General features: G+C 44.0%; 1 protein-coding gene across 1 annotated transcript in view; it reads right to left on the bottom strand.

Moving 5' to 3' along the window:
* Window positions 1-2,172: 2,172 nt before the first annotated feature.
* The window catches only part of LOC145399245 (potassium channel subfamily T member 2-like), a 340,618-nt gene continuing 331,671 nt past the window's right edge, over window positions 2,173-11,119 (bottom strand). The window contains exons 27-28 of the mRNA XM_080271933.1: window positions 2,919-3,128; window positions 2,173-2,252 (exon numbers count right to left, since the gene is read on the bottom strand). Of these exons, the coding sequence (XP_080128059.1) occupies window positions 2,173-2,252; window positions 2,919-3,128 (290 nt within the window). The remainder of the gene's footprint in view (window positions 2,253-2,918; window positions 3,129-11,119) is intronic.

The following is an 11,119-nucleotide window of genomic DNA, read 5'->3' as shown; positions in this document are numbered from 1 at the left end:
GGAGAGGCAAGGGCAAACACCTGAGAGCAGCACTACGTTGAGCCTATTCCACCAAAAATATAATCATAAGACATAAACCCTCCACAAAAGCCAAGAGCACAGATTACTCTATCATTGCACTTCACTATGCTCTATGAGTTCAAATGTGTTTCTAAAAGATAAACAAAACAATCCCTATTACAGTACTACTTTAAACCCCCTAAATTCGATTAATATTTTTACTAAATTCTTGCTAAATCTTGACAAGTTTATTTAGCTAGGGTGAGACTTTTCAAAGCTGAGGGATCAGATAAAGTTTTTAATCATCCCTTCACCATTTGAAATCCTTCCAAGACTGAATAAAATCTGCAACCAGGAAGTAAAGTAAGAAATATCATCACCTGAGTGAAACAGTAAATCTCTAATCCTTCCTTAATCTTGACGACTTACATTTCCTGTTATTCCTGGTACCATTAAGTGATGTTATTCTGCTTATAAGAGATGTCTTGCATTGAAGAGGTTAATGAAAGCTGTATCTAACCTCTCCAAGTGAAAAAGTTTACGAAAATGTTTCACTTCAGCTGAACACATTCATCTGAAAGCAGCTGGGATAAAACATATGTTACTGGACTGAAGGGGTTCTTTCATCCATTCAACCATCCATCATCCAATCCTATGTTGCCCCATATGGAACGTAGAAGTCTGGGGCTAGGCAAGTTGGTCCTGACATTTAAGAAGAGTGACCGGCCTCACTCATCCCTGAGTGGCATTATGTGAACAATAAACTCCAAGCTCCCCTTGGATATAAACCTACATAGGCTCAATCCGATTGGAGTGCCTTAATTAACTACTAAACCACCAGGCGCCATAATTTGGTTGTATGGTTACCACCTAGCGTCGTAAATGGTTTCCTGGTGTACAGGAAACCATTTGGCTTTTCACTCAGTGTAGAGTCACCCACAGGAAGAAGGATGAGGAAAGAATGAAGGAAAGAAAGACATAAGAGGACCTGTACAGTCACCTGTAAGCAGAAGGAAGAGTAAAGAATGAAGGAAAGAAAGACAGAAGAGGAGGGAAGAAAGAGAGGAAAGGGCAGATGCTCAAAGTAGCACTACACTGAGTAAGTGGATGGTGAGTCTTCCTGTATACCTATACATAGACTGCTTTCAAAAATTAAACTTTATTCAAGCTTTTGTACACAAAGTTTATGCAGCATCCAGTACTGTATGTAAACAAACAGCACTTCAACCAAGCACTTTTGGCCTTAGAAACCCAGCACCATATTAAAAAACAAACTAAATATCGATGCTTCTTAACTCAGCTTGAGGGGCTACAGAGGGATGTCTTTATGTTGTGGCACTGACAGGCTACCCTGTCATTAAAACTTCCTTCACCTCCCTGTCTCATAAAAGAGGAACTGTGAGTGGATGGAAAAGGGCAACTTCAGCCTTCAGTCCACTTGTTTCCCATTCAGAATGCCACAATAACAAAATAAATTAACAAACTTACTAACCAAGAAATTATGTTTTCCTTTTGCAAAAGCAAGAGACATGGGATGATTAAGTATTTTTCTTTCACTGTTCATTCTGATAAAAAAAATAACTTAATAATGAACAAGAGACAAATTTTTTTCTTTCTCTTTCCCTGATCATTCAGTATGGCAGTAATTTAACTGTCTTCCTGTTATTCATAAGAAATCTTAAAACCATGGTAACAACAATGAAGTGAATGTACCGAGGGAAGATTCCGCACTCTCCAGGTCCATAGTCATAACAAGGACTTGATCCTAAGAGAGGGGAAGATTCTGCACTCTTCCTCTCCACAGACATGACAAGGAACTGGTTGTAAGGGAGAAGTAAAGATTCTGCACTCTTCCTCTCCAGTCACAGCAAGGAAATGCTCATAAGACAGACGGGAGTATGGGCAGGTATGGATGAGTGTGAGTCATAGCAAGGCATAATTCTAATTCAGAATGAATTAAAGAGTACTAAAGAGTCTGGAGTAGCTCTGCACAATGGATCTGAATGTGTGCCACCTTCACTGTGAGTGGCGCCGGGGGACAGGACCCAGCATTGGTCGGCTTGTGAAGGTGGCAGGCGAACATCAGAGTTTGGGGGAGTGGGATCGACCTGCAGCCCCGCGTGCCCCACTCATGTGAAACCAGACTCTGGCAGGGCGTGGGGACGGTGGATGTCAGACAATGGTTCCCTGCAGCTGGACGGATGGCACTGATGCCTCTGAGCCACACTCCTCTGGTGGTGTTACCTGCATACAGCAGATATTATTGCAAAAGTGGTGACATGTGAAAGTATATGGTACTTGGGAGGGCTGCATGTGTTCACTATGATTGGCACTGGTGCCTCTAAACCTGTAGGTGATAAGAAAAGGAAATTATATTTATGTCCTCTTGCCCTTCCATCATCTCTCACAAACATATCTTCTCAGTCCACTTTTTCCAGTCTTCTAACTCCTTCCAAAATCACAATCTCTCTCTCTCTCTCTGGCACACAAGATAATATGTATCAGAAACCAATAATCATCATCTTCCTCTTTCACCCACCCACCCACTGCAAAGCAATGGATCCATTACTGGAAATTCTGACAGACCAAGAATACTAGTGTGTGTGGTTTTTGAGGTCTGTGTATAATATTAATAGTTAACTGAAGGATGATGGATCCACTGGAGGGAATTCTGACAGACCCAGTATGCTGGTCTCTGGTCTGTGTCGTTTTCCATCTATAAAACACGTACCTCAAGGCCAGTGGATTCACTGGTAGGCATACTGATGGAGTCAGTGCATTGGTCTCTGGCATGAGTGGGTTTCAGTCTGCGTATCTGTCATACCCACCTCAAGGTCAATGGATCCATTGGTGAGTATTTTAATGGGGCTGGTGCATTAGTCTTTGGTGTGTGTAGTTTTTGTGCTTGTGGATCTATGTAACACCCACCTCCATGCCAATGGATCCACTGGTGAGTATTTTAATGGAGCCGGTGCGCTGATCTCTAGTCATGGATGTTAATGGATGGATGGCCGGCTCCTCAAAGCTGTTGATCTTACGTGTGGCCTTCAGCCCTTGGCGAAGGGAGTTCGATCGTCGCATGAGAATATCATCAACGCGAAGAGAGTTTGAACGGCCTCGGAAGAATCCTGTAGGGAGGAACATGGGGATGTGAAAGGAATCTACAAAGGATGTGTGGAAGGGAGCTGCTAAGGCCAGGGAAATGATGGAAGAGGGAGAGGGAGAACACAGGCTGGTTAGGTCACATGAACACTTAGCCCTGACAAAAATAATAAATTATCATCTGCATAACAAATATAATCATAATCAAATAATAAATAAAGGTACTCTTCACTTAAAGTCATAGCTGTATACAGGCAAAATGCTGCTCTAAATGAAGTTAAATGCTACTCTAAATTGCAAATGCTTCTGACTCATGATTACACATTTAAGCACAGATACATTCTGAAGGGCAGTGTTCAGTATTTGCAAGGGACAGATTATATTCACCTAACAGTTACTCTCCAAAATGTTCAGTCTCCCACAATATTCCTGTCACATCACCTCATCCCAAGGTCTACTCTTAATCTCATGTTTTCCTTGGTCTGCCCAGGGGTTGTCCCTTGCACATTCAGAGGTGTGTAACACTTCACTCAGTGCTAATGTTACTTAATCTCTCCATGTGTACCGACCACCTTAGCCTACAAGTACACTTCATCTTACAAGCACACACAATGCTCAAACATCTTTTTTATTTTGCACTTAATATTCTGTCTACCAGTGTGTCATTATATATCCATCTCACCGTTTTCTTTTCTGTAAACTCACACCTGTGGACTCTGTCACCCTTAAGTTCACAGGTTTCACTGTGAATGATACCAGTACCACACACACAACACCGAACATTTGCCCAAACTTCACTCAAAGATGCATCAATAAAATATCCTTTCTGAATGAACTGTGGCAAAGCTTTTTGGGTGTGGTCAGTTTTTTGGAAGTGAAGGGTTTCCTTCAAGGGAACTCTGAGGCAACAAAGTAATTTTTTTTTTTTTTTTTTATGCATGGAAGAAGGGATCAAAGGCCAGAATCCTGTAAGAATGTTCCCTCCATAAAAAAAAACACAAAAAAAAAAACGGAGGGCCAAACTCAAGATCTGTTCATTTCAAGATTCCTCGACACACTGCGTTTGAAAGGCTGGAAGTCACAGACAGTAGGAAATACAGATACAGGAAGACAGTTCCAGAATTGACCTGTTGCATACATGAAGGACTGGGAGTAACAGTTAACTCTTGCGTCAGAGAGAAGGAAAGAAAAGGGATGAGAGTTTGAGGCCAGATGAGTTCTACGTGCCCACTGTAGTGGTGGAGGGATGCAAGCTGACAGTTCAGAGGAGCAATGACCATGAAGCACACAGCTTCCCAGTCCCCATTCATATAGAACACCTTGCTAAATGAAATAGACCATATTATCATTCAAATATCATTCATGTCTTTGTGACCACATTAACTATATACCCTGTGGTGAAACATGAGCAACATATTACTGAATATCTTCAGTAACTTAACTCATCCGCTGCTTCCTGAAGACATAACTTGAAGTGAGGAGAACCACTGAAAAAATAAATGATTCAGAAAGAGCTTTGTGAAACAGCCTGAACCAAAGGTTGGATATGCTGTAGGTACCAAGGAAATCCTTTTGTTTCAGCCACTTTGGAAGACACCAGGATATGGAGTCAGGCAGTACACATTAAAAAAAAAAAAAAGCTACTAGGTACAAGGAATGATTCCCCCCCCCCCACAGCTCCCTGATTCTTGGTATTCATACTATTAATCAGCACAAAATGTATTTTGGTGTAACTGTGCTACTCATGAATACCAAACTAACTCCTGCTATGGAATGCGAGGGCCACGGGAGGAAGGAAAGGCTTTTGGGTCAGGTGGCAACAGGAACCAATGAAGTAAGAAACTGTTGTTATTGCTGTGGTTCCAGACTCTTCTGCAGTCTACCATCACCTTTTCTGGGATGGGAAGGGAGCTGAGGGATGTTCATACAGCTGGAGTTATACAGTTAATGAATGAAAGAAAAGCATTTGAAAGCCAAATGCTAATCGCCCGCCATAATACACTGTTGGCCATATCAAAGATTTAGGCCATATCTTGATATCTTAAAAGATTTCATATTGACAGCCCAAGCTGTTCATGAGATATAATGGTGCTAAACGTGGGAGACAGAAACTAGTTGACCTTTGGCAGCCATTTTCGTGACCTTGACCTTTACCGCAAGTGCCTATTTTCGAACGCGTCCAAGCTTTTGGACATGTCTTGATACGATGAGGGTTTCATGTTGATAGCTCAGACCATTTATGAGAAATAATGGTGCCAAAGGCCAGTGATAAAAACTAGTTGACCTTTGTCAGCCAATTTGGTGACCTTGACCTTGACCCCCAGTGCCCACTTTTGAACTCATCCAAGATTTTGGTTATATCTTGATACCCTGAAGGTTTCATGTTGATAGCTCAAGCCATTCATGAGATATAATGGTGCTAAAGGCAGGCAATAAAAACTAGTTGACCTTTGCCAGCCATTTTGGTGACCTTGACCTTGACCCTGAGTGCCCATTTTCGAACTTGTCCAAGATTTTGGCCATATCTTGATACCCTGAAGGTTTCATGTTGATAGTTCAAGCTCTTCATGAGATATAATGGGAACACACACACACACACATACACACACACACACACACACACACACACACACACCGCTCGCTGGTGCAGTGGTAACGTTCCCGCTTGCCAACTGGTGGACGGGAGTTCGCGCCTCGCTCAGGTTGCGAAAAGTTTCACTGACGAAGTGGATGGTTACTGTCCCCCTTGAGCAAGGGGACGGGTGTGTGCGTGTGTGAAGGTCACAGCCTTGCCCTTAGATCGGACTATATGAGCTCTCAGCTCCCTTCCGGGAGGGTAAAAGCTGACCATCACGACCATCAAGTGATCCTGACTGACCTGGTGAATTACACATCACTCACTGGCTCAGTGGTAGCGTTCTCTCTTGCCATCTGGTAGACGGGAGTTTGCGCCTTGCTCAGTTTGCAAAAAGTTTCACTGATGAAGTGAGTGGTTATTGTCCCCCTTGAGCAAGGGGACGGGTGTGTGCGTGTGTGGTCATAGCCTTGCCCTTAGATCGGACTACATAATCTCTCAGCTCCCTTCCGGGAGGGTAGAAGCTGACGATCACGACCATCAAGTGATCCTGACCGACCCGGTGAATTACACACACACACACATACACACACACACACACACACACACACACACAGAGGCAGGTTTATCACTCTGCCTTCTAAAGGCGGGCAATAATAAGCAATATTTACCTGTTCCAGTTTGAAATGTCACACCTAAGTTGAAAAAAAAAAAACTGAAGGTATAAAGAATACAATAACTAGGGTGTCACTAAGGAATTAAAGTATAATATTATATTAGGACACTCTGAGGCAATGTGAAGACATTGGGGTTAGTTAAGGACTAGAACAATGACAAGTAGTATGAAAGAAGGTATGATCATTAGTCACAGTTTCTTTTCATCTTCTACCCCTGCCCTGACTGAAAGAAAGTCATGGCCATGGTTCAATAATAAGCATATGCCTGTTACTGGCAGTTTAAAGAATTTGTAGACTCAGTGAGTAGCAGCATCATTGCCAACAGTTCTTCATGCAATCTGGTAAAGCTTCACACTACCAACTTAACACTAAACACCAGGTCTTCATTAAGATATGCCTCCAGGTAGGGGTAGCATTAAAGGCTGAGCACAAACTATGGGTAATGACTGTGCTCTGGAGGCGATTTGTTTGTGGCCACCCCGTATAAGGGATTTATGTGTCTGGCAATAGATACATAGATAGAAAATGGGCACAATGCTACCTTCAGCAAACAAAGTTTATGTGGTGCTCATGGTTTTGTTTCACAGATGAGAGATTATCAACCCAGAAAACACTCATATACATTAAACTCTCAATTATCCATCGTCACAATATCTGGCCCAAAGCAATATCCGCTTATACGTCATCATAACCCTCCAGAGCACACATTCTCTGACTCCCCTATGTCGTCATACAATAATGCAACCAACGAAGACAGCAGAGGGGCTCACCTATTGTGCTAGGGCCTTTCTTACTAGCCAGTAAATGTTACCGAGGATAAATAAGCTGCACCCAAGTTTTTTTTTTCAGCCAATCCCAATACAGTATACTGTACGGTATATGGGAGGTCATGTGACTGCTGGCATGCTGGACAGTAAAACTACATGCTGCCATGGGCATGATCAGCCTGGGCTGTGAATCATAGGAAAGTGTACTGTTGCTCCCTCCACAATGAATTACAGCTGAAGCACAGACAATTCTTGAGGAATCTTGCAATTCCTCGAGTGATAATTTGATGATACTGAAGAGAAAGATGCCGATGGTGGCTCAAGCCAGATAAGCGACATATGTGGTGACTCATGTTCCAACCATGTGCCTGAATTTATGAGTTATTTTTTCAGACTGAACCCAGCAACTGGTGAATCTAAAATTTTGTCACCTTTGGACTCTTTCAAACTATTTTTTGATGCTTATCTAGTGAAGAAAATATGTGAGTGGACAGATCAGAGGGCAGATAAATTTTTCAGTGAACACACACACAAAAAGGGTAAGGTAAATAGCATTATATGGTATCCAGTTTCAGAAAGCGATACGTACAGTTTTATTGCCTTTTAATAGCCATGGGAATAACGAAATTGTCCTGCATTTACTTGTACTGAAGCAAAAGTATGTTGTATGGTGGCCCAGCAGTGTTCTGGAGCACTACCGTTGGTGGCACAGCCAAGATACACCACAGCCTGGCCAAGTACCAGATGGCCAAGAAAATGTAGGTGTAGATGAGAGTTCAGAGGCAACATCTGTAATAAGTATGTACATTGAATTAATTCATATTTATATAAACTTTCTATCTATCTATCCATTGCCAGATGCCATAATCCCGTAACACTACCCTGTATTATCTATGATACATCTACTCAAAAATATCTTTCAATTTATATTAATTACAAACACAAGCAGTGGCAGATTCAGTCTTACACACATCCACACATAGGCCTATACACACATACACACACATACAGGAACATACAAAACACCATAGCTATTTTCGCAAGATAGCAGCAGTGTGGAGGAATGAGAGGGGGAAGCCTCATACAGGGTACCATGTGAGGTTAGTTACCCTTGTGGCAAAGAGGTTAAGATAGATGGTCAAGATGGACAGTAACACATTATCCAGCTCAATGCTGAATGGACAGCCAACTGGGGGTACTATGCAATATCCAGCATTCTGCAATATCCAGCACAGGGGTTGGCTGAATTATACCACATAATTGAGAATATACTGTACACCAACATAGTCTAATTTCATTATATACTCCACATCAATTTATGTAAAAATCTGAGTTTAATCTACCAATTACTTGGCAAATTACAAGTGAAGAGTGACTTTGTTTGGAACACAGGGGTGGTATTTTCAAACATTCTTATGATCAGCTCCCTCTTGTAAATACCGTAAAGATTGATTTGCAAGAAGAACAAAAGACATGGGAACAGTCTGTGTTCTTCCTTCCTTGTCCTTCCTGTAAAAACAGAAAACAGGCTAGGCTAATTTCCCTCTCAAAATTTCCCCCCGTTGCACAGTGTAGTGACCACCAACACCATCCACTACAACAGTCTCCCCCGCAACCACTTCCCTCGGAGGGTTCGGAGACGACATACGTGCACTCCGGGCAACAACGGCACAGGGGACCCTGGCTGCTGTGCCCCTTTTGCCCACAGGAGCAGAGCAGGTGACTTGGCAGCCACGCTGGGGAAGCCAGACCAGGGTGAACACCATCATCATCTCAGCAGCACCAGCTCCAGCCTTCTCACCAGCACCAGCTCCAGCCTTCTCACCAGCACCAGCTCCAGTCTCCCCAGCAGCACCAGCTCCAGCTATATCTCACCAGTACCACCAGCAGCCATCATCACTACAGCAGCTGACTACTTCCTATACACTACACCTGCTGTAGTCTTACAATAAACTTCTGTTAAGTACGACGAGTTTTCTTTCTCCCATCTCCGAGTGTGTTTGTACCTTGGTCTCTGTGTCACTGTGGTAAAGGGGAACAAGACAACCAGTAAATTAGGTACCACAACTGGTGACCCCAAATGACCCCTCAGATGATGGTGGAGCAAAGGATAACTCTTCCCACATTCAATCACAATGTAGAGGGCTGGCTGGAGCATGTCGAAGCTGCTCTCACTGACAGCACGTCCACTCTCTTACAAAAGTGCATGGCACTGCTCTGTACTCTTCTGGCAGTGGCTGTCTCAGAGGTTTTGGTGGTCATCACCAACCCACCAGCCAACCACAAGTTCCCCACTTAGTGATGCCCTCTGCAACTGGTATGGTCGGAACAGCGAAAACATCCTCCAAGACCTCATACGTCTCACATTTCGGTGACTCTACATCAGCCCTCCTATGGGAAGAGATGCAGTGCATTAACAACCATAGCACTGACAAGCTGCCAGACGCCATCCTGCAGCAACTACATCGCCAAAAGCCTTCCAACAACATCTGCCTCGCCCTATCAACCATGGACGCTGCTTCCTCAGCTATGGAAGGAACAGCAACTGTAGATAGGGTATTCAGGAAATTTATCTCACTGGCCTGCCACAACACTGCCTGCATCATCACCTAAAGCCAGGACAATGCTGACAATGCCACCGCCAGCTACCCACCACATCCTACCCACTTGCCTTCTTGAGCCAACAGCATTGGCAGTGGACTGCAGGCCCTCTGCATTGACACCTTGGAACATCTGCCCACCCATGACCAACCATCCCAAGGTGCTTCGACACTATGGCCATCTACCGCTCAACAATACAACGCACACCACCCTACCACCATTCAACCACTCAACAGAACAACGTATGCTGGTTCCAAGCCTGTTTCAGCCCTCGTGCCTGCAACTGCGTCATTCCCTGCACGTTTCAGGAAAATTCCAGCAGCAAGGGATGGTAGATGCCACCCCCCCCCCCCTCACCTTCATCCCATCACACAGACACCCCTGCCATGGCTATCACTCCTCTGAAGCACGTCACCCTCATGCACATCAATAACTGCACTTCAAGACTTTGTTACCTCATCAACACAGAAGCGACCAGCATCATTCTTCCACTTCCTCAACACAAATGCCAACAGCCTGCCTATGACCTCTTCGCAGCTAATGGATCGCCCACTGCTACTTAAAGTGTGCTGATCCCCAACTCTGACCTTGGCCTGCCACACACCCTGACTAGGTCCTTCGTTGTTGCTGACGTTTCTCAACTGATCCTTAGCTACAACTTCCTAGCCTACCACAAGCCCATTGTTGAGCCTTCCAACAACTGCCTCACTCATATTCCCTGAAGACAGAAGGTGGTCGGCAAGCCTGCCACAAGCATGGACATTATTTCCTGCCTTTCACAGCCCGACGACTTCTCCCACATCCAGTAGAATTTCTCTGAACTGTTCTCTCCACACACATTGCCAGTCCACACCTCTTTCAGAATCTTTCATCACATTGAAACATCAGGACCCCTAGTTTTCGCTCAACCTCACTGCCTTCCTCCAGAACAACTCAAAGCAGCCAAGGCAGGATTCAGTTCCCTCCTGGACCAAGGCATCATCCAGCCCTCCAAGAGCTCTTGGGCATCTCCGCTCCACATGGTCCCAAAATCTGCCTAAAATGAGTGGAGTGCTTGTGGTGACTACAGAGCCCTCAACTATATTACAAAGTCCATCGTGACAACTGACACATCATCCTACACAAAACAGAGTTCCCCACAGCCCCAGATTTTGCACCCTTCACCTACAACCAGACGAAACAATTATTAGCAACCTTAAGCATTCATCTGCCTGTGGCCCAGACAACATAAGTGACATACAGTGAAAGATCGATTATCCAGGTTTCGGTGTATCTGGGCTGTGACCGAATGGTTCAGTGGTATGATAATACACAAAATTATCTGTACGACAGCTTCAGTTTAAACAGCACGCATCTGGTTGCTAGCAAGCAAGCCACGGATGAATAAGCGTGAGTCT

The sequence above is a fragment of the Coenobita brevimanus genome, chromosome 48, assembly GCF_032717465.1.
Source record: "Coenobita brevimanus isolate Jiangsu-jjx chromosome 48, ASM3271746v2, whole genome shotgun sequence".
In the NCBI taxonomy this organism is placed as follows: domain Eukaryota; kingdom Metazoa; phylum Arthropoda; class Malacostraca; order Decapoda; family Coenobitidae; genus Coenobita; species Coenobita brevimanus.
This window is presented reverse-complemented; position numbering and strand designations above follow the sequence as displayed.